Genomic DNA, 25,564 nt, shown 5'->3' on the forward strand with positions numbered 1-25,564 from the left:
TCCGGTAAGTCAAAAGAACACTTAGAAATATTTTCATAATCATTGTTGCATTATTATTTCCGATATTTTATTTAAGATATTTTCTTCCTTAAGTTAAGAAAATACTTAATACATTTGTCTCTTTCATTTTCTATTTTATGCTAAGTTGTTTCTTCCGTAAGTCAAGAAACTCTTAGAAATATTTCCATACCTTGTTTCATATTTACATATTTCATTTATCTGTATTTCTGTCCTAAGTTGTTTCTTTCGTAAGTCAAGAAACACTTAGGAATATTTCTGAACTTTTCTATTTTTTTATCTTGTGTATTTTACTTTTCATTCTAAGTTGTTTCTTCCGTAAGTCAAGAAACACTTAGAAACAGTTTCTTTGCATTGTACTTTTATACCATTTTATTTTTCTTGTTTACTAAGTTATTCCTTCCGTAAGTCAAGGAATACTTGAACTATTTTACCGGTTCTGTTTTCTATTTTTGATCTGTTATTTTGTAACTGCTCCTCGGAACTGTTACCTATAAAAGATACTTGTCACGGTAACCGTTATTTTATACCAGTAGCAGTATTAAACCATTTCATCAGTGACAAGCAAAGATGGTCAACACCCGGTCTAATTCCGAGGACAGGAAGAAGTCCGCAGGTACAAGGTCTTACAAATATTATCCTCAGCCAATTCGAACTGGTTTTCCAGATTTCCTAGATTTCCTTCGAGAAACCAACTTGTATTACAAAATTTAGTGTATTCTTTTTTATTACCTTCTCTTTACATATTCTATTTATTGTAAATTATATTTAATGTAATGTAAAATGTATAGTAACAAAATTGACCCAGTGTTAATAACCTCGTAGTTGAGACAAAATAAACTAAAAAAAAAACAATATTGACATCAATATATAGTTTACTTGAGTTTCTGCGTCCACTAGCTAAATAATATCAAATCACAAATGATCTTAAAAAATAAATAAGTGCCAGTATGAAGTTTTTAAAAGGTTTTCTATACTGACGGGATTAGACATTTGAGAGTTAAGACCTTCTGATGTTTTTATTCTTACAGCAAAAGTGTACATATTAGAAGACGAGTTTGTGTAAACAAATGGTGGTCCGTCCACAATAAACTTCTGCGCGCAGCTCTCGTTTAATTTATTACCGGCATTTACTAAGACTTCATATCGATACTTTCCGATATTCTGAGGCAAGTCTGCACATTTCCAATCCATCACATAACTCCCATTATTTCTTGCTGCTACCTGAAATAAAAAAAAAATATATTTTAATAGAAAATTATGAATGGCTTAACTAAATAACAGTACACGGGAGAGACACAGTTATTTAGTAATCAACCAATCGGTTATTTAGTGATTTTAAAAAATTTGCATTCAGTCATTAAGCCTGGATCACTTGCGTCTCAAAAAAGTTTGCGAGCACTCGCGTGTGAGAGTTTCTCTCACACTAGGATCCCTTCAAAGATTTGTTTTGTAGCGTTTTAAATTTGGTGGAATATTTTCGTTTTTCTGTTTGCAAATGAATTTTAAAACGATCAATATATTATGGCATTTTAAGTTGAGATTCTAAATATCAAGTTTTGGTATTCAGCTGTTTTTGTCTTTCGTCGCTAAAACGCAATAAACTGGAATATTTAAAAGTTGTTTCTAGAGTCCCCTAATATAATATTGCAAGTCAGGTATACGGTTTTTCTAAGACGTATTAACTGAGAATATTTTTTTTGTCTTTGTTTACATTAATATTCCCCTATTCTCTGTATGTATTGTGAGGTAAAAAATTTCCAGTTAACCAATTTAAAAGTAAATAATCAAGAAGTTTTTTTGTTGGTTCGTTGCTAAGAACGAGGTCAAAAAAGGGTAGATTGTTTGTTTTAAGTTTGTAGGCAAAAACTAGCTGTGAGACGTAAAGGGAAATTTATTTTGCGTTGAAATTTATAAAATGTAAGGCATTGAAGAGTCGACATTTAAGCCCCAAGCAGAGCAGACGTGCTACAATGGAGTGAAGCAAGAGATGCCAGAGTAGAAAGATTTTTTTTTGTGTTATGTCTTAAGACCGGTTAAGGTGATAATACTCTCTGCAATATGGCAGTTTGGAACATAGTAATCACCATAAGATTTGTGAACCGGCACTGAAGAAATTTGGAAAATTATTATATAGGATGTCCCCGTTGTCAGCTTGCTTCCTCCACAGAAAATAATTCTACATATCTTGATTGTTCGTCCCTGAGTCTGGTCAGTATGGAAGTGTTTGTTTTGGTCCTATTGGAGAATATGTCCAGATAGGTGTTCCATAGATGTTAACAAGTTTTTTTGAAAGTTAAGTGCTAAACAGTGAAATCAAGGTAACATTTAACATATTAATTTTAAAGTAAAGACAGACATTATTTTTGATAATTATTAATAATTGCTTTCGTTAAAATTTAAAAGGATTTTGTAATAATTAATAAATTGTAAATTTTATGGTTTAACTTAGTTGTCATTTTAATTGTTTTCTTTTAATTTAATGCTAACATATGACAGCTAGCTTCATTTGTTTCGATATTTATTTGTTTTGTTTGTTAAAAAAAAAAGGTTAATCTCTGTGCGGTAATATTTGTAAGCTTTTGTAGTATCTCCAACCCCTTTGTAAACGGAGTTTGTAAACGGACACATGTAAGTTTTTTTATTCTGTATTTGGCAACTATTTATATAGTATATTTTTTATGCCATTTATGTGTTGATAACTGTTTGTATGAGACAAAAATAAACGTTTTGATTTGTTTCTCTGATCCATTTTTGTCTTTATTTTAGAAAATCTCCTAACCTTTTTGTATGTTTACTTTTTAGGAAGGAAGAAACTTTCTTTCCTCCAGCAGGATGTTTTCTCGAAGCGGCGTCCCTTTTAAATAGCTAGAGGTATTTCTTCTTGTCTTTTTTTGCCCATTTGTCCAGGAGATTTATGTAAGTAACCTTTTTATTTCATTCATTGTGTAGATACCCCAATCCGACCCATTTATTTCAACTTATCCACGACCCCAGCTCTCCAACAACCAACTGAGTGTCGTTCGCACTAGTAGCGTTTATTTTGCTTGCCTTATCTTCGCCCCCATAGTTTTTGCCCCCAATTTTTCTACCCCCATGTTCTTACCCTATGGTAAGCAATATATTCGTTACAGTTTAGTGTAATAGTTTTCTTTTTTTATTATAAATAAAACTAAAGCTCTGATAACAATAACGGATTTATTGTATAATCATCATAATTCTGGCTTTACAACATGGCGTGGGTTCTAGCCTTCTCAAGAATTTCTCTCAAGTCGTCTCTATCCATCGCCTTCCTCCACCAAGCACGTATTCCCATATTTCTCACGTCTTCATCATTGTTAACAGAAACCTTGTTCTGGGTCTTCCTCTTCTTCTCTCACCAATGGGTCTATCAAGGAGCATTTTCCTAGCTGGGTCATTTTGTTCCATCCGCATTACATGCCCTATCCACCTCAGACGTCCTATCTTAAAATGTTTTACGATATCATTATTGTATAAAACAAATTAAAAAAGGTTTATTTGACTACATTATAAACATAAAAATTTTTTTTACCACGTTCTGAACAACAAAAATGAATACCCTATATATTTTACTTTAAATCTATCTTAAGAAGAATGTTATGATCAAATGAGATAAAAAAAACACAGTATTATTGTGAAACTTAATCGCTTGAAGTATTTTTATTATCGTTTATCCCAGAACACGTTGAGCATGTAAAGGTGGTATGCTCTATGCAAATAGCAACATTGCAGCTAACACATCGTTTTTTTGATTTTCTGTTCTTCCTTCTTGACAAAAGTATACAAAATTCTGGTGGCGCTTTTCTATTTTGTTTAATCCGGAGCATATTTAAATATTCCCTTAAATATTCGTATATTAATTGGCAAAGACCTGATCGATGAACCAACAGTGGTTTGATCAAAGTTTTGGCCAGATTATTCAAATAAATTCTACATTCTTCAATAATTCCAGTATTAGTTTCATCTAAGATATTTGAATTAATAGCAGCAAAGTCCAAAACCGTAAACTAATCTTACGTTTTTTTACCTGTTCACTAGATTCCGAATCGATGTAGTCGCCGGAGTGAAATATAGAATGTAGACAACATCAGTACGTTTTTTGAAGCTTTGGTTTAGACATACGCATGCCTATAAATATTATAGGTGCTGACTAATCAGCATATCGGTGTACATCACTTTCACCTGGCGATTTTTCTATTGGTCTATCGACTTGAGAATTGTCAAAACTCAAGTGTATAAATACGGGTAATTGTAAAATCATCGGTACATACAAAACATTTATTAGGCCCGTGATTAAATATAGTGCAAATCTTTATGTCATGTTCAATCACCGCCTTACACAACAACTGCTGGGATTGGAACGGCGAATCCTGCGTAGAGTAAACTACAAATGGCACGACTACCCCTCCGCCCTCATACATTAACTGTCGAATATCCAGCCCATCAGTGAGGGGCTCTCCTTGTAGCATATAAATTCCTTATAACCATCGAATATTCAATGTATAAAATTTATTTGGTACGCCCATGGGCTATGTAATAAATTCCGTTGAGTTTCTGTTTATATTATAACGTAAGCGTCTGGACACATCGAAGAAACATTCCACTGCAATTTTAACTGCGTAGTAAAAATATGGTCATATTTTACGTCTTAGTTCGGCAAATTTTCAAAGCTAAGCAACGATCAAGGTCAAATTACCCTGAGAAGCGTCGATAAAAAGAATTCCGATTGGCTAGTCCCTTTGACTGGTAGAGGGGTGAGAGACAACAGAGGAAGCCGGTACGGAGCGTGAAGGAAGGTCAAATTCAGGTTAGAAGAAGATTTTAAAGAGAGAAGACGCGGCGTGGGTAGCCTGAAGGAACCGGCAATTTTTGTTCGTGGAATTGTGAATTCACTCAAATGTAATGTGTCAGTTTTTGTCTGAGTAATCACTGTTTTGTTTCGTGCTGTGTTTCTCCTGAGGGATTTGTAAGACAGCGATCCAAATAATTTTATAGATGTCCACATGATTCCAAGCAAAGGCTTGAGTTTTTTAAAAGCCAAGCTTTGAAGATTTCATAATCCAGTGACCAGCTTCCTTCCTCATTTTGTTTTCCTTGGTCATTCCAGAGCATTTTGCAGCTTGTGAGACACATTTGTGTTGTGTTGCAGTGTTTAGAAAACCAGTTCCAGCCCCAAAACTTTCAAAGGAGATATACTATACAGTGAAATCAGGTACTTTTTTTGTTAAAATTTGTTTAAAGTAAAAGTAGACATTTTTCATCAATAATTGCTTTCATGACAAGTTAAAAAATTGTAATAAGTAAAATTCTAAATATTAGGGAGTGGCTAACTATCATATTAATTATTCTGCTAAAGTTTTAATATTTAATCTTGACATATGACAGTTAGATTATTTTCTTGACAATTGGTATATATCTAACCATAAATTTTGAATTAGTTTTGTTTTGTAAAAAAAAGGTTAACCTTAATGTAAACTGCATTGAAACATCTAGATGATTTCAATTTATTAATAATTTAAGTTCTTATAGTGTCTCCAACGTCTAGAGTTGTAAACAGATAGCAACATTGTAAGTTGTTTTTGTTATTTTGTTATTATATTTGTAACTGTTTATGGTGAGATAATAATAAATATGTAATGTTTCTCCCTAAACCAAGAGTATTATTTCCTTTAAAAAGATTCTAGCCCCTTTTTGTATTTTTTAGGAAAGAAAAGCTTACCTTTCCACCCAGCAGGAAGATTCTTGTAAGCGGCGTCGATTTTAAATAGCTTAGGAACCTTCTTGTGTTGTTTTGTCCAGGAAATCCATGTAAGTACCTTTTTAATTCACTTTTCTTTGTTACCCCATTCCAGTCCCCTTTTCGTTCACTTTCTCACGACCTAGCTCTAAACAAACCAAGAGTAGCCGTTCGCAAACGTTCCGGTTTGTTTTGCTTACCCTATCCACAGCCCAGCAATTTCTGTCCCCAATTTTCAACCCCCTATAAGTGATACCAATGTGGTAGGCAATATAACCGCTACATCCTCTCTGACCAGGAGTTATAAAATCAAAACCATCCGTGGCAAAATATTATTAAAACTACCTGCTCATCCTTCGGCAATGTATTCATCAGACACCCCAAATGCAAATTCCCATTTCTACCCATTAAATTGCTGACTATAGCCAGCAACAAACTCCCTGACGATTACATTAACATCCTGGAGGCAACTCCACTATTTTACCGCCGTAACATATAAATAGCTCACTTTGAGCTTTGCTACGGACAGGGAGGGATCGGTTTTCTATGGTTTCCCGATCCATTGCACAATTATATCTATCTATTGTGGGATTATAGCCACAGCTGCCCTCTTCTCGATTCATAACATTTAGACATTTACTAATTAAATTCATTCACAATTCATAACTATATAATTTTTACTAATAAATTTCTGAAAAGGACCGTTTTGGCTCAAACCCTTTCACTTCTGACCACCCTGGACACCACCTCCTCCACAGGACTACAGCCACCGACGCGTACCACCAGTGAGCATAACCCAGCGACGCAATGCCGACACCAAACAAAACAAATCACGCCCTGAAGAGATGTTACACCTAAAACAGGACAGCAAAATCACCCAAAAAGAAAATATAACCAACAGAGCGAGAACAACCAAACAACGCAACGATGGAATCATCGGTAGCGGTTGTCAGATCACCTCTGGCTGTGGTCATGGTCGATCACGGACTCATATAGCGGGAGACTAAAGACTTCTACTCTGAGAGATTCATCTATTGGGTCGTAGCCCATATCTACAAACAATATAAGTGGTTGTCTGTATTTTCCTACAAACCTGTGTTTTAATTGCACGTTGACTGAAGACAAACATCTTTTTCAGATGTAAGAATGGTTCCAATCAATAATGTAAGAAATGAACGCCCTTCTCAGGGCCATATATACATACAAGAATACTCGATATCCCCATGAAGTATATAGAGCTTCAAGGTACGATGGAAAGTGAAACGAGGCCATTAAAAGTCCTGTTTTATTTATCCCGACGATCATTAAAAAGTCTTGTTATATCCAACACAACCAAAAATTCATTCCTTGAAGGGGATGTAAAGACTAATACAATGATCTCTCCTTCAATTCTTATCTCACATATGTCGACCACAACTATTAGAGAAAAACAACGATATTCTGCTGCTCACTATTATAAAATCGATACTGCCAACCGCTGACAAAGAAAACGGACAGAGTCTGTTGGGCCCTGATTCTAATTGAGATTTCGACTCAAAACATGTCGAAATTAATATGGCGACGTCGAAATGCGACTTTGTGAACCTTGTGGATTTCAGCTGAACTAACCAAACGACGTCACTAATTTTCGATTTATCGAAATTAATTTCAACTTCAAGAAAGTGGTTGAAATTTCATTTCGAGTCGAAATTAATCTGACATGACTGGCTGGTCTGGGAGAAGTGAACTTAGGTTCCGTTTAGGTACGTAGGCGGTGTTGTGTTTTGATCCTTGCAAGGAAAATTGAGGCAAAAAGTATTAATATGGCTGTGTTTTATGGGCATTTGCTATTTTTGGAGGAATTAGAGAGGATAGATATCCGACGCTCAGAACGGAGGATAAGAAGAATGTTACGGGATACTCAAAATTCTTTTTCACTAAGTGATGCTCAATTTAGGCAGCAATTCCGGCTTAATAAACAAGTTACAAATTATTTAATAAGGGTATTAGAACCATATTTGGAAGAAGGTGTTTATGCCTCTAGGATACCCAAAATGTTTAGGGTTAGTATTACTAAGCTGTAGTAAATTTAAAAATATATTAAGTCAAATCTTAGTGGTTATAACTTAAGGATCTCCCATATCACCTTTTTTTTTCTTGCCATCTTTTCTTTCAATTCAAAATATAATTGAGAGTGGCCACTATTTATGTTTTAACAACTCAAACAAGAAAAAAAAGACGTTCACGTAACGTAAACATTCAAAACAAACATTCAACAAGCGTAGTGCAGACAATAAACAACAGGGCCTACCCAAATTTTCAGCAGTGTCAAAATGATAAAGTAAATATCCCCAGTTTTAACTACAATCGAAATGAATGAGAATCGCTAGCGATTGCGACTGTCATGGCGTAGTCGCTTTTAAATTTCGACATCGAAATGAAATAGAATCAGGACCCTGTAGTAGAGCGTGAATCAAAAACATAATGACTGTTGACATGAAATCTTCTAACCTATCTTAAATTTCAAGCAACTACAAATAATAGGAGTATTTATTAATGTTTAAACCAAAAAGTGAAGACGAGAACAGTAATTTTGACATACATCCTAATCTATCGTAAAGAAAACAAGCACCTAAAAACACAACGATTATTATTTTTGGATATCTCAAAATCTCTAGATGTTGTCGTTTATGCTAGTTATCGACTCCACGCCTTCTGCGTGATAGTCAGAAACTATACCGTTTGAGTTTTAAGTATATACTGATTATTAAAAGTTAATATCAAACACAGTTATTTTTAAATAAACAGATTAGATGATGCTTACTCTTAGTTCGACAGGTGGCGATATAGCAGGGGCAGAGTATTGTACCGCTTTTGAAAATATCGCATTAGGTTCGTCAGTAGCAACCTTAATTTCATAAATTCCACCATATAATACTTTAAAGACGTAGCTGTTGGCATGGCAACTAGCTGCCTTAATGAAATATGTCTGCGCTGTGCTCTTTTCTGTAATCAAAATCTGAAAAATAGAAAAGACATGTAAAATATATTTTTACTAATAAAAAATAAATTCAGGTCAAATTCGATTGGTTATGAGAAATTTAATAGTTTTCTTCTTAGAGTTAGATATCTTTTAGGACGTTGGCAACTAACAATTTTTTGGTTATTTACTGTCGTACATTATTAAGCCAGGATTTTCTTTGTCTGTCGGGTGTGTCCGCGGATTTTCAAATCGGTCGGTGATTCAATTCTTGTTGCACTTGGATGCTTCTATAGCGACCGTTAAAAATTGGTTTAACGAGTTTCAACGGGGTCGCACTTCGGTTTTTGATAAGCCACACCCAGGCGTCCCGGAAACAGCTATCACGGATGATAACGTAACAAAAATTTACGATCTCATATTGGCAGATCGCTGATTGAAGTTTCGCGACATAGCTGAGACAGTAAGAATCTCAAAAGACCACGTGGGTCATGTCACGTGGATCGTATCCTGCATGAAATTTTGGGCATGAGAAAGCTGATAACGGGTGCTGTGTTTGCTTACTCCAGAAATCAAGGGCTACCGTGAGACTACTTCACAGTAGGATTTGATGCTGTTTAAGAGCAATCCGGAGGAGATTGTGCATTGGGGAGGATTGTTTGTTCTGAACCTATTTCTTGGTAAAACATTTGATATGAAAGTATTTTCTCAACCAGAGAACTAACCTAACCTTTCGTGACTGGTTTTCGTAAACCTTCGTTACCGCTACCAAACCAAGCTTTTTGATTAGTATGGGTGGAATGAATATACGTTTTGTTCATATAGATAATTGGTCGACCTTCCGAACGTTATTGTTTTATTTGCCTTAAAAAAAGTGTTAATCCGCTCTCTAAGTAATTTTCGATTACTTTTAATTTTACAACATTAAGAACTTATGGTATGCACCATTTTATGGTACATAAGTCTTCTGTAAATTTTTAGTTAAACCGTTATAGAGTAGGTGCTGTTTTTCATGTATAAACCAATTTTGAATAACTCTTTGAAATATTTTTGTATCAATATTATCTAAATTAGATTTTTTCTGTGCTTTGCCTGTATTATATGTATTTTGTATGGAAGGATGAAAGTTTCCTTTCTTTAGCATCATTTCTTTGCTTGACAATATTTTTAACTGTGCTTTTGTTTATACCAACTCTGCAATTTTGCCAAACGAATTAATACCTCTAGGTTCTGCTTCCAACGTGATATACATGTTTGCAGACGATTTCACAACTTTGTACACTTAAAAACTTATGTTTTACTTGGGAGTTAAATTCCGTAATTAAAATGTTGCTACGAATTGTACCACAATTATAATAAATGACAATGATCTAACTCTGCGACATTTGGTTTACGAGCTCTTCAGCAAGCCGGACAAACGCGTATTTAACCTTGAAAGACAATGTGAAATTTGCCAATCTGTATGACTGTAACATGTAGTTCATCTAGAATCTTGTTTCTTCTTCTTCTTCTTCTTTATAAGCAATTCTGCTTGTTCATTGGCGGATTAATACCTCTATGGAAGGTTGTCACTCCATCTTTTGCGCGGTCGTCCGATACTTTTTCTGCCGATTGGTGACTTATCTCTTGCTATTTTCTTTTATTGGGTCTCCTCCATTCTACTTATGTGGTTATTCCATTATTTTTTTCTATGTTGTGTCCATTTATTTATACACTGTACGTTACATTTTCTTCTAATGTCTTCACTTCTCCTTCGATTTCTCAGCGTATTTCCAGTAATTTTTCTCAGTACTCTCATCTTTACCGTTTCCAGTAGCCTTTGCGTCGTGGCTGTGTCGGGATGTCATTATTGGTCTTACACTGTCTTTATAAATTCTTGACTTCATCTCAGTGTTAATGTGTCTGTTTCGCCATATAGTGTTATTAAGGCATCCTACATCTCTCACTTCTTTGAGCAGATCTCCATAGCTGGACAGTGTTATTCCCAGGTATTTTATTTCCATTACTTGTTCAATACTGATGCCATCAATTTCTATTTTACATCTGGTTGGTTCTTTGCTCACTACTATTGTTTTAATTTTTTTGAGATGAGATTGTCATATTAAATTCTTTTGCTCTTATGTTAAATCTGTGGACCAGTCTGTGTAGACTATCTTCATCTTGGGCTATCAATATTGCGTCGTCTGCGTAACAGAGTATTTTTATTTCTTTGTTTCCCATTCTGTATCCTCTTTCTTTGTTAACGCTTTTGATGATTTCATCCATGATTAAATTGAAGAGCATGTGGCTCAATGAATCCCTTAATCTTATTCCGCTGCCTATTTCTATAGGTTCTGTAAGTTGTCCATCTATTCTGACTTCCATTTTGTTGTTTTGGTAGATGTTTCGATAGCTTTTATAATATTTAGGGGAACTTTTCTATTCTAATAGAAAATACAGAGGATGGATTACATCTTTAAGTCTTACTCTATTAAACGCTTTCTTTGGGTCAATCAGACACTTAAATGCTGGTCTATTATACTCTAGTAATTTCTCAGTAATTTGCTTTATCACGAATATTTCATCTATATACCAACTACTACGAAAACCCTATGGTTCATCTGCTAAACTAATCCTCTGATTTATTAGCACTTGTAAAATTTTAGTTGTAAGTTTAGGGTAGTATTTATCAAGTTTATACCTCTGTAGTTTTCTGGTTCTTTTTTATCTGCTTTTTTTGAATAGTAGAATTAGTTCACTCGTTCTTCATTCTTTCGGTATTTTATTGTGTTTTATAATTTTATTAATTAATATTGTTAATTGTTCTGTCATTACTGCTCCACAATATTTCAGTAATTCGTTTGGTATCCCAAAGAATCTTCTTTAAATATCCAAATTTGAAGAAGAATCAAAGAATCTTCTTTAAATATCCAAATTTGAACTCGGGTATGTTGATCAAATTAGAGAAATTTCAACAAATTATTTAAGCTTGCCGTTTTAGCTTGTTTTATAGAAGAAATTTAACAAAAAGTGGTGTTATAACATATTTAAATTACAAAGAAATAATTTACCTTGTAAAACTCTGGTTGGCGTGACGGACACGGCGGTATCCAAGATATTTTGATCTGGAGAGGATCATTTCCATCTTCTTCTACTATAAGTCTCTTAGGTGGAGCTCGGGGATTTTCAGAAGTACTAACTTGTTGGGTATTTTCAGATAAAGGTCCGAAACCAAGAGGACCAACCAAACCAACAGAAAACATGTAGTTTTTACAGGAATCCAAGTTCGTTATTGTGATACTTTCATTTATGGTTGTATTTCTAGGACCTATAAATATTTTTAATTTTAAACAATTTGTTGGAAACAAATCGGAATCTTAAACGAATAAGCGAAAAAAGAATGTTGAGTTTAAGCAGAAACCATAATATTCTTGAGAAATATTGAAGCAAGTCAATAATAAAAGATCTTGTATATAATTTGTGCATTATTCATAAATAAAAAGCAAAAACTTTAAAGAACTTTTAGTTTTTGTATGGATTTATAATGACAACTGGTATAAACAGTTTTATTTTCTGAAGAAATTTTTAAAGTAAAAAAATCTACTGAAACCTTCACAGACACCTGGAATAATTCCAAGTGAGCAAAGTTAAGAACCCGACCGTCTTCTTTTACTGAAATTTTATACTTATTCTTTGTTTTCAAAAAATAACGTGTGTGTGTGTGTAGAGCCATTTTGGTGTTCATTTTGCCATAACTTTTTTGGTTATTATCCGATTTTAATTTAACATGTCTCATTTTGTGTATATCTTTTTTTAAATTTGCTCGTTCGTCAAATTTCTAAATAGACAAGTTTTATGAGCGACATAATGAGTTTAACGTTTTGATTGTTTATTTAAAAATAGTTCCACTAAAAAATTGATGAATCCCTACATTTTTGTACTAATACTACACTTTTTAACTATCAAATCCGTTTATATAGCTGTGTCGAGTAAAAAACTAACTCAATTGGCCCATTGGAAAATTTCAAAATTTTGGAATTTCTATCGTATTAATAGATATATTTTAATCAAAAATATATTTGTCAGAAGTTTTCTTACACATTTAAAATTAAAATTGCTAAAAAACTCTGATTCAAGCACTACCATCCCAGAATATTAGGTACCAGGATATTCATCCTGAATTGTCGCCACTTGAATTTTCAGTCCTATTACTTTGTCTATTATCAACCTAAACATTTAAGTTGAGATTGTACAGATATATTGTAATAAGAGTGGGGTTAATAAAAAAAAGTATATTCATCTTACACATAAACTCTACTGAAACCAACAGGCTTAAATAAACATAGAAGTAGAACTAATACCATGATAGGATCTTACCTCTTCTTTAAAGGTCAGTGGAAAGAGTTGCAGTCCCTCGGCAATATTTATCCTTTAACACTAATTTTAAAAAGTATTTAAATCATTTAAACTTTACTACCTAATTTTATTTTTTGACCAAAAGGGGGGCATATCACAAAATAGAGCGACATCTACGAATTTTGCTATTAGATTTTTAATATTTACTTATTAATTAAGACAAAAAATTGTTGAGAACGATAAAAGTACGCAAGACTGCAAACCTTGGACACATACTAAGAAATAATAAATATAGTCTTCTGCAGGTCATCATGCAGGGTAGAGTCGATGGCAAAAAGGGAATAGGTAGAAAGAGGAAGTCATGGCTGCGAAATATTCGAGACTGGACAAACATGACTGTAGACGAATTATTCCACGTTGCAAAAGACAGAGAAGCTTTTAAAAATGTGGTCGCCAACCTCCGTTAATGGGGACGGCATAGGAAGAAGAAGAAGACTTATTAATTTATTGGGATCAGTATGTAAGAGATATATTACACTGGTCATTTACTTATTTTCAGGTCAAATGTTTATTATCAGCTGAAATTTTTTAAAACTTACTTTCAAAGAGCTGCTGGTGGTTGATACCATAATAGACACCATACATCCAATTTAGTTTCTGCGCATACTTTGGCCTATCCCAGCTCAACTTTACAGCTGTACCAATATCTTGTAGAACTATTACTTGTAAAGATTCGATTTCAGGTAGAGAATTGCCTGCTTTTCTAAAACTGATGTACGCCGTTGGTTCAACAAGATCCTTTTTAAATGCGGCAATCTAAAAATAAAAATACGTTTTCAGTAATTTAATTTGAAATTGAAAGGGGCGTTCACTGCCCTAAAGTAGGTATGAGCAAAGAATATGAGTGTGTGATCTTATTGTGGCCTACACGTAGGCGAGTTAAAACCGTCTGAATAAACCATGTACTAGTAGTAGTTTTCCACTGTCGTTTATCTGGTTTTAGTTACCTTAGTTTAGACTACGACTGAAACCATTCGCGCTGCCACCGACCAGTCACTTTTTGTTCAAAAAACGTTGTAAGATCTTTGGATACATTCGCGAGCACTTAGGTATTCAGATTTCGGACTTGTTGCTGCTTCAGGAGCACTTCTGTCTGCCACTTCATTGCCAATAATTCCTATATGCGATGAAATCCATATAAATTCGGAAGTTATATTGTTTTCTTGGAATTTGTAGTTCTGAATTTGTTGATTCTTGTAGTTCAGTTTTTATTAGCTTCTCTAAAGGATGTTTGGGATATATATCCTACATTGTGAAAAGAAAGCTGAGCTAGTCAATAAAAAACAGAGGTTTTGAAATATTTGCATATTGGGTTTGCATATTTTAGGGCGCGGTAAAAAGTACAAAAATAATTGTGTCGTTAACATATCTAATATTATTGTTTCTTCGCCGGGCTAACACCTTGCCCGGCGTTGCCTACCTTTTAAGACTTAAGTACTTGAATTTTTCTTAAGAATACATGTTAAAAATATTTGGCAATAGACTTCCTTTTTTAGCCATATATTTTACTAGTCTTTACCATAGTTTCCTAGTTCAGAAGATTAATTTAATCTAAACTTCAATAATATATTGACAATTTGTAATTTTGACACATTTCAAATAAAATGTTAAAATGTGGCCGTTTTCTATTTGTGCTCCTGGAATAAAGTTATAAAAAGATAGCCTGATTGATGTGATTACGTGAAAATATATAAATTAAATTACAAAGTGGGAAAATATTATTTATTATTTGAAATTATTCTTGGAAAACAGGCTATTCACAACAAATCCGATAGTAGATGGGGTTTTAAGACAATTTGCTCTTCTTAATAGGTGCGGTTATTACATGATGTAACTGTAAGTATTCAATCTTTAAACTCCATTCATATTGCATATTCCCAACATAAACAAATTCCGACGGTATATTCGCCTTCTCATTCGCCAAGAGAGTGTTAAATATGATTTATGATAGAATAAAGATCTAATTTAATTCAGATCGGCCAAATTAGGAAATTTTTCTTTATAGTACAATGCGTATATAATGTTGAGACGAGCGTCACGGAAGTAGCACCACGACACGGCATCACAGAAGTAGCGCCACGAAATAGCAAAATCCAGTAGTGATGATAGGGCTTGAAAAATACGTAGTGAATCTACCATGGACGTATATGATTCAAATTGATTCAAATAAACTAAAAAAAGGATAATAATATTTAAGAATTACATAAAACCGCTATTTGTTAATATCCTGGTTATAGATTTTAATAAAATAAAAAAGGCTTACATGTTATATATAAGGCACCTATAGTATATAGCGTAAATGGAACGTTCCAACTGTTTATAACGCTTTACCTAACCTAAAACGTGTTATGTTATTAGTGTTGTTAACTCTACGGATTTATCTGTAGATCTACGGATTTTCGAAATTATTTAGGATTTTCGGATATCGATCACATTTCTACGGATTTTTCAGCTGCAGCAATCAAGAATAAAATTGGGATTTTTTACTCTTAGCTTTTTAAAAAATAGAATTTTTACTCTTAGACTCTTAGCTTTTTATAGAAATAGAAATATTTATCAAATAATTAATTGACATCTAGTCTTTTGTAATGACGTGAAATAGAAATCTACTTGTAGCCGTCTAGCACTTCACATTATTGTATGCTGATTCCTTTTTTCAGTAGATAGCAGGAGATATCTGTTATATATGAGTCCGGCAGCGGAATAAGAGACACTGTGGAAAAGACTAGGGGTCGATGGGGGTCGATCGATAGTGAGGTTAGGTGATGGAACGCCGTCGCCGTGGGTCTATGGATCCATCCATAATGTATGTTTGTAACCACTGTATCGTTTAATAAATAGTTTTGTACAATAGTCGGTGCCTCATTAAATACATAACATATTTGGCGACGAGTCACAGAAAGAATCCACGCAAGTCGAAAAATGTCGTTAATTGGATACATTAAGCAGTTCAATCCTGCGAAAAGTGATATCACCTCTTATATAGAGAGACTTGAGCAGTTGTTTATATGTAATGTAGTGGAAAAAGACAAGGAAGTTCCATTATTGATTTCTTTAATTGGCGGAGAGACTTACAGTGTCTTAAAAGACTTATTAGCACCAGAGGTGCCAAGTTCAAAAACATTTGAGGAGTTAAAAAGAGTTCTGATTGAACATTATAGTCCAAAGCGGTTAGTTATCGCTGAAAGGTATAAATTTTACAATACAAATCAAGAGCCTCAGGAGGATATTAAAAGTTTTGTGTCAAAACTGAAAAGTGTTGCTCAATATTGTAAATTTGGGCAATTTTTGAAAGAATGTCTCAGAGACAGGTTTGTATGTGGTGTATGATCAGTTCAAATAAGACGTAAACTCCTGACAGAAGACAACATTTCCTTTGAAAGAGCTTATGAGATAGCCTTGTCAATAGAACTTACAGAAGGTCAAGTTAAAAGGATGGAACAGGAAAATGTAGCGGCAATAGAAGGGAAGTTAGATAAAGTAATGTTCAGAAAGAGGGAAGCTACAGTGAAGAAAGATGATGGCCATCAAACTGGTAGAAGTAATGTCCAACCCAAGTCATGCTTTAGATGTGGTAGAAAACATGACTCATCAAAATATCCAGCCAAAGCATGGCAATGTTTCAGTTGTAAGAAAGTGGGACATGCAAGTGCAGTATGTCGTTCGAAAGTTAGATTGTTAGAAGAAGATGATATACAGGATGAAAGTGAGGAGGAAAATTAATTATTTCTAGGTTTCTTGTCTTCATTGAAACCTGAAAATTCAGCTCCAGAGAAAATAGTATTAGAAGTAGAAGGTAATTCAATTTTATTTGACATTGATACAGGTGCATGTCGTACAGTAATTCATATAAAGGACTTTAAAAAGTTTTTATCAGCTTTAAATATTGATTCTGTTAAGTATTGTTTAAAGGCGAGGGAGTATTAACTGGCGAGGGAGTAAAAATTGTGGGAGAAACTGATGTATTAGTAAAACATAAAAACAATACTATAAAATTGGGAGTGCCCAATAGAATGCATCTTCAATATTTCAAATGGGACACCCTGTATTTTTTTATAGTTTTGAGTAGCCCTGCATTTCCTGATTACCTTTTTCCTTTTTCTTTTAAAACTCCCATAAAAAGCTATCACATGGTGTTAAGTCGGGACTATTTGGTGGCCATGTAATGGTACCTTTATTGCCTATCCACACATTAAATTGATTATTTAAATGTTCTTGAACGGCTACGACATTATGTGGCGGTGCTCCATCTTGTTGCCATATCATACTATTTAATTGATTTTGTGTATAATTTTGATTTAATAACTCATCCACTTCTGTAATGACTGTGTCCAAATATGATTCCCCAGTTAATTTATAATCATAAAACAATGGTCCAACTATTTTGTTTTGAAATATTCCGCACCACAAATTTATTGATTTCCTTCCTGACTTTTTTATTTGCTTAATTTTTCTTTTTCTATTACCTATTTTTCTGTTCCCACGAATACCTATTTCTTCTATTAAAAATGCCTGAAGTTGAAAAATTTGATTCATCTGTCCATAAAATGTTATAAAAATAATTAGGATCATTGTTCAAATTTGTAAGCATGTCTTGACAGAACTGTAAACGATTTCTCTTATGAACATCGGTAAGTTCTTGTACCGGTAATATTTTGTACGGCTAGTTGTGCTTTTTTAAAACTCTATGTATCGTCGCACGGCTTTTCTCTAATGCATTGTTTCGGAATTTTCTAAAATAAAAATGTTATTATGGATTTAATCTATTATTTAAGTATTAAGACCTTCATCATCATTTCCTACGATAGTACGTTTCTTCCGTTCAAACATTTTTTCATTTATGACATGACGATAATTATATAAAAATGTATTCACAGAAGGAGTCTGTCGATCTGGATAAATCAGCCTATATTCTCTTCTTGCCGCTTGCTTGCTTTTATTATTTTCCATTTTGAAATGTCAGTTGCATAGCCACCTATGGGTTACCCTTTGCTCTGTTCGGCTCGCAGAGATAAGAATACGGCCGAGGTCAGAAGGCCCTGCCTGTCGTAAGAGGCGACTAATGGGTAGGAATTGAGAGCTGGAGAGCCGTCGCTTGAGGTGTCGGGTTTGTAGAAACGCACACGGTCGCTTAGGCGACACGGTCACCGGTCTACATTCCTAGTATCCGAGACGAGACTCTCGTGGGACCACTCTACTCTCATTCCAAGAGAACCTGGCGAGGTTGAACGAGCTGGGCCCGTACATACCCCTCTTGGCCTTGCGTCAAGCGTGGTGTGGGTGCCCCGGCATGTACCCGTCAGGAGATTCAAGAGTGGTAGAGGAGAGATCCTCGGCGGCGACCTGTCTACGTGCGAGGTGGAAATTCCTCTGCCTGCTTCGCCTATCCGCCCGTGGGTGCAATAATGGGTAGGTGCGATAATCTCAACACAGGTACTACGGGGAAGGTGAAGCCCCACGAAACGTTTCTGGTATACGTGGCGTGGCACCTTCATTTTGGTGTCGGACTCGTAGGGGCAGTGGATTCGTTAACCGTCGTATAGCCGAAAGGCCAGGTAGACCAGGGTCCTGCCAGTTCTTTAATTGGAGGGCAGAAACGCTTTGCAATGTAGTACCATATGCCATTATAAAACTAAACTAACTCTACACAATGTTATATATTGGTAATCAGGAAATGTAGGGCTACTCAAAACTATAAAAAATACAGGGTGTCCCATTTGAAATATTGAAGATGCATTTTATTGGGCACTCCCTGTATACAAAATTTGGTCTATTGCTACATTATTGGTCGGTACAGATAAAATAATTCACCTTTTATTTGAAACTTTTTTTTGTATTCCCGAAATTAAGGAAAATAAGTGGGGGACAAAATATAATGAGAAATTCGGTACCTACAGGTTTTAAAAAATTACTGGTATACTCACCCCAACTTTATAATTAACTCCAGGTGCTAACTTGAGTGTAATGTTTTTAGTTGGTGTGGTTCTAGGAGGTAGATTGGGATATGGTCTATCTGTAAAGATCCTTACATCAAATCCTTCTGCTTCCTTACTATAATCCCACGTCAGAGAAATGGTGTCATCTTCTTCTTTTACTTTAATATTTTTAACACCTTCTATACTTGCTTTTTCATCAAATATTAATGTGGCAGGTAGAGACTTTTTACTTTCGTATTTTCTATTATGAGCGATTACCCAAAAGGTGTAATTAAGTCCATTATCAAAGTCTTGTGAAAGCATATGTGCGGTTTCATTGCCAGATAATTTAAGCCTAATCTCAGCTGAATTTGGGAATATCCAGCACAGTTCGTAAGAAACAATAAGTCCATTAGGAGACTGTGGCTTATTCCATGATATCAATATATGTGAACCATTTCTTTGTATAGCGGAAACATTCCACGGTTCACTTGGAATTGACTCGCTTGTGGAAGAAACATTAAATATCGCCGGTGGGAAGACTACGTGTGTATTCTTGATCCTAACATATACAGTCATGTTATATTTGGTAAACGGTTGTAGGTTAGTAAATTGATAGTAAGGTTGACTGGTCCAACTTTCGTTTCTCCAATGTTCTTCCCCAATTTTTTTGATAGAAGGCTCATATTCAACTTCTAGATCGACTGGTCGAACAATCCACCAATTAACGTATATCGAAGTAGCATTTGTAAACCTAAAATAAACAACTTCAAATTAACAATCTCGTTTAGTATGTATAAAGAATTTGACATTTGGTTCTGAGTAGTAAAAGTACTAGTAAAAGTACAAAGTAAATGTATAATATTTAGCTCCGAAATTTAACTCGACGTTTTGTGGTTTTTAGTAATAGGTAAATTATAGTTATGAAGATGTCTGGTGATAAATGAAAAAATAAGGAAAATTAAATGACCTGATAAAATTGGAAAATATGAGGAAAAATTAGATAAAATATTAAAGGACTTCTATATAAATATTTCAAAATCAAAATTAGCCAAATCAGTTTAGTTGTTCTTGAGTTTTTATAAAAAAAGTTATAAGAAAAATACGTTACATCTTCTCGAAATTTGCATAAATCAGGATTACTTTTAATTTAATAATCAAATATATACAAATAACAGTGCAGGACTTATAATGGGCAATCCTCTAAGCCCATTGCTATCAGATATTTTTATGGATCATCTAGAGACAAAGATTTCAAAACATCCCGTATTCAAACAGTTTTTATACTGGTGGAGATACGTAGACGATGTACTGGTATGTTTTACAGGAACTAACAGAAAACTTGATCAATTATTATCGTATATTAAATCAATCCATAGTCATATTGAACTTACAATAGAAACTGTACAAAATTAATCCATTAATTTTTTAGATTTAAAAATCATCAGACTGACTTAAAAATAAACATGAGTTCTCCGTATTTCTTAACATATTTCATACACAACAAAAACTGGCAGCCTATCATAGCATGTTACATAGATTAATAGAAATTCCGATGTCAAAATACAACTTTGAGACAGAATTAAATATCATTAAACAAATAGCAGTAAACAATGGGTACAACGAACAAACAATTAATAAAATTTTAAATAAAAAACTACACAAGAAAGCCCCGAAATTGGTATTTCCACCACCAAAGAAAAAACCCAGTACCTTCTGCTCGATTACATAAACAGGCAAAATAACAACAAAAATACCCAAACACATAAAAAAGAAAGGAATAACACCAGCTTTTAGAACAAACAACAACTTAGGCAAATATATTAAAAACAACAAGAATTTAAAATTCTTCACAATCAAAATAAAGGCCTTAAGCTATCTTTGTTAGAATCTATGGAAATCAACAAATTAAAAAACACAGATATAATTATGAATGACCAGCTTGAGACAAACAGTTCTCCCCTTTTCAACCCATTTCAAAAACATAACGAGAATGTAAAAACGATAATGGAGAACTGATGATCAACTTCTGCACGAATACCGAATTAAGATGCCTCAACTCAGCAGATGTAGGTAACGACCATAGCCTAGTATTATGTAAAATAAGAATCATCCTGAAATACTTCCCACCCAAGAGAGCGGCGCCAACACAAAACAAAAATTAAAGTCGAAGTACTAAATACGGAATCCACGGAATACTTATACAGGAAAAGAATATCAGAAAAGTTCGCTGGGAATGAAATACTAGAAAACGATAACATCGAGGAAAGCTGAGAAAAACTCAAAAATAACATAATTAACGCAGCAACAGAATCACTTGAAGAGACTAAAGTAACGAACACTAACAAACCAAAAAAGAAAACACCATGGTTTAGAGAGGAAGTGAAGACAAAATGTGAAGAAAAGAAGAAAGCCTTTTTACAATACAGAACACAACAAACACAACAGGCATATAACCACTATAAACGATTCAGAAATGAAACGAATACTTTAGTTAGACAAATAAAAAAGGAACACTGACAGAGTTTCTTAAAACAAATGGAGCACGACTTCTACGAAATACAAAAAGAAATATAAACAATGATCAGAGGACAAAGAAAATAGATGAAAGAAATAATAAAAACAAAAAACATTCAGAAGAAAACATGGGTAGACTACTTTCGATCCCTATTTGCTAAAGGTGGCAATGATAAACCACCAACACCAGAGGTGACGACAAATGAAGAAATAAATATTGAGGAGGAAGAGGTAAAGGAAGCATTAAGGAAATTAAAAAATGGAAAACGACCAGGAGAGGACGGAATACCGAACAAACTTCTAAAGTATGGAGGACCAGATCTGACCAAACAACTATTAAAACTAATCCAAAAAATAATAGAACAAAATAGAATTCCTCAAGAATGGTGATCAAGCATTCTAATACTTCTCTTCAAAACGGGAGACAAATCGGACCCGGAAAATTACAGAGGAATTAATTCATTAAACACAACACTAAAATTAACAACCAAAGTGATAACAAATAAACTGAGCGAAATTATAACACTAGCAGAAGAACAAGGTTTTAGGTCGGGAAGATCATGCACCGAAGCTATATTTATATTGAGGTAAGTGTAAAAGAAATCATTAGAATACAACAAACCGGTATATCTATGTTTCGTGGAACTTAGGAAGGCATTTGACCGGGTCAAATTAAAAGACGTTATCCACTTACTGTACGCAAGAGAGAGACCTCTAGAAATAATCAAAATGATCGAAAATATCTACCAAAACAACACAATAAAAGTAAAAGTAGAGAAGTAGTAAGAACTAAAAAAGGATACCAAATGGGAGAAAAACGATTTAAAATAATCTGCTATGCACACGACGCAATACTATTCTCTCAAAATGAATACGATTTACAACGTATGCTACATCAATTTAATATAACCATCAAAAAATTTAACATATTAATTTCCCCAAAAACGACAAAATGCATGGTTACAACAGCAAATTTACTAAGATATAAACCGGAGCTGAAAGGCCAGATAATAGAACAAGTGACGGAGTTTAAATATCTAGGCATCACATTATCTAGCTACAGAAAGCTTGAAACTGAAGTGGAAAATCAAGTCAATAGAGCAAACAGATCCGCAGGCTGCCTAAATGAAACAATATAAAGAAATAAAAATATTGGGAAAAAAACGAAAGGCAGAATTTACAAAACAGTCATCAGACCATTAATGACACACGCGGCAGAAACAAGACCTGACACAGAGAGGACAAAAAGGATGTTAGAAACAACAGAGATAAAAACACTTAAAAAAATTGATGGTAAGACAGAGCTAGTACAGAGTAAGTACAGATATACGACAAGGTGGAGAACATCAAGAACTGGGTAAGAAATAGAACAGTAGAATGGAACGATCATATAAGCCGAATGACAACAAATAGAGTAGTAAAGACGGCAAGAGACGGTTCCCCAATAGCAAGACGATCAGTAGGAAGACCACGAAAACGATGGAACGACAACTTACTGGAGGCACATTGAAAAACAGACAGAGTCATGTCTATGTAAAAAGAAGAAGAAAAAGAAGAAGAAGCATAAAATTTTATGTATTTGATATCTTAACGAAAATTATGCATAGTTTCAAAATTTTACCTTAATTTTTTCATAATAGACTCTAAATAATAAACTTTTTTGACTTAGCGCGAATCACACAACACATTTAAATTTATGTTTAAAAAGCCGCCCATTTGAATTTAAAAGTTGAAGTGTCTCAGCGTTTTTCATAATTTTCTAAAATAACGACACAATTTTACTTCATAAATGATTTAGATATTTTATAATTTCAAAACTTCAACCTGTATTATTCATAATAGACCCTACACCCTACATGATAGATTTCGTTAAGATCAGGTAGTTAAGCAGACTTGAAAAATATAAAAATGTATAATTATTCCATTAAAAATTAAAGATTATTAAATTATGTAAAAAGAAAACAATTTCAAAGACTTTGAACATGCTTAAAAAATTATAGATGGTCTTTTAAAACTATACCTTTCGTCCACTTCCATATGGTTAACTCTCACTCTTGTTGAACAATTATTCTCGTCATAACTATCTTTACAATCGACCTTTCCATCACAAAGAAGAGATAATGGATAGCAAGTTTCGTCGCAATGAAACAATCCATTGGTACAACTAGGAGCACCAGATTCATCAGGTAAATTGTCTTCACAAGACAATTCGTCCGTTTTATCAGGACAATTAAAATTACCATCGCAAACAGCAGTTGCCTAGAAAAGATACTTGTTAATTAAAGACAAGACAAGACAACAGACAAGAGTTTGTTAACTTTGATTACATTACAAACAAATTATCTATTCACTATGCTTACCGCAATACAACTGCCATCGGTTTGACATTTAAATTGAGATCGGGAACAATTTACGGAGGAGTCACAATTTTTCTCGTCTTCTCCTCCGGAACAGTCTTTCATACCGTCACATACCCAAGAAGCTAGAATACAATCACCTTTATCACACTGGAACTGATTGCTTTCGCATGTGGTATTGGGTCTTTGTGACGTCGCATTGTCAGTGGGCGGATACGTCGGAAATAAACAGTCTGCTCGTCACTATTATCCTTGCAATCGTCTGTGCCATCACATCTCCACCAGAGAGGTATGCAACGTTGGTTTCTACACTGGAACATCCATCCAGCATCACATGTGCCATCATTCTAAACATAACAGAAGTGTATTAAATTCGATTAATGTAAATGTTGTAATGTCATTTGTATTGTTCTAAAAAAAGCTAGTTTAAAATCAACTGAACATCAGAATGCTAAATTATATCATAGAAATATTTATTTCCGCGAAATGTATTGCAAAGGATCTCAAGTTGAGAGTAGACCAATGGGTCTATCAAAGAGCGTTTTACATGCCCTATCCACCTCAGACATCCTATCTTAATATGTTTTAAGATATCAGGTTCCTGGTATATTCTATGAAGTTCTAAGTTGTATCGTCTTCTCCACACTCCATGGCCATTCACTGCTCCATAGATTCACCTTAGTACTTTTCTTTCGAAACATCCTAACATGTTTTTATTATTTTTTATTAGAGTCCAGGTCTCTAAACCATATAGTAGGACTGGGCGTATTATTGTTTCGTAGAGTTTTATTTTTATATTTTTCGATATAATTGTGGATATAAGGAGGAGATTGAGCCCAAAATAGCATCTGTTGGCCGTGCGAATTCTGCGGTAGTATTATTTTCAGCGTTAAGGAGCGCTCCCAGGTATACAAATTCGTTCACTGCTTCTATGACGTCGTTTTCTATAAGAAGTGGTCGTAGGATTTGTGGTTGCGTGCTTATTTTCATATACTTCGTTTTGTTTTGTACCCATTTTTGTAGCTGATTCTTTTATTGCTACATACGCCTCTCGTACAACGTTTTCCGTTCTCCCAACAATATTTATATCATCAGCATAGAACAGGATTTGCACTGATTTATTATATATTGAACTAGTGGTTGTGATTTGTGGCATACGTATTACTTTTTCCACAGCCAGATTGAACAGTATACAGGAGAGAGGGTCTCCCTGGCGCAGCCCGGTATTTGTTTTAAAAGGTTCAGACAGTTCCCACTGAATTCGTACTCTACATTTAACTGTTTCAAGAGTTAGTTTTGTTTAATTTACCAACTGATTTGGTATTTCTAGCACTTTCATTGCTTTGAACATTTATCTTCTATTCAGAGTCGTAGGCTGCTTTGTAGTCTATAAGTATGTGATGAATATCAATGCTATATTCCAGTGTTTTTCCAAATTTGTTTCAGGGTTAATTCAAAGATATTTTCTTTTTTGTGTATGGTGTAAAGTATTCCAATACTCCAATCATTGGGGAGGAATTTCTGTCTCCATATTTCTTTTATAAGCTACTGTAATGCCATTTTGGTATCATGGCCACCTTCTTTATATAGTTTAGCTGGGAGATTATCTATTCCAGGTGATTTGTTTCTGGCTAGATTTTGAACT

General features: G+C 34.1%; 1 protein-coding gene across 1 annotated transcript in view; it reads right to left on the reverse strand.

Moving 5' to 3' along the window:
• Positions 1-875: 875 nt before the first annotated feature.
• The window catches only part of LOC140442486 (sortilin-related receptor-like), a 97,813-nt gene continuing 73,124 nt past the window's right edge, over positions 876-25,564 (reverse strand). Inside the window, 8 exon segments of the mRNA XM_072533554.1 lie at positions 876-1,242; positions 8,580-8,774; positions 11,786-12,042; positions 13,670-13,886; positions 19,055-19,799; positions 23,583-23,821; positions 23,923-24,155; positions 24,158-24,266. Coding sequence (XP_072389655.1) covers positions 946-1,242; positions 8,580-8,774; positions 11,786-12,042; positions 13,670-13,886; positions 19,055-19,799; positions 23,583-23,821; positions 23,923-24,155; positions 24,158-24,266 — 2,292 coding nt within the window. The 3' untranslated portion in view covers positions 876-945.

The sequence above is a fragment of the Diabrotica undecimpunctata genome, chromosome 5 (assembly GCF_040954645.1).
Source record: "Diabrotica undecimpunctata isolate CICGRU chromosome 5, icDiaUnde3, whole genome shotgun sequence".
In the NCBI taxonomy this organism is placed as follows: Eukaryota; Metazoa; Arthropoda; class Insecta; order Coleoptera; family Chrysomelidae; genus Diabrotica; species Diabrotica undecimpunctata.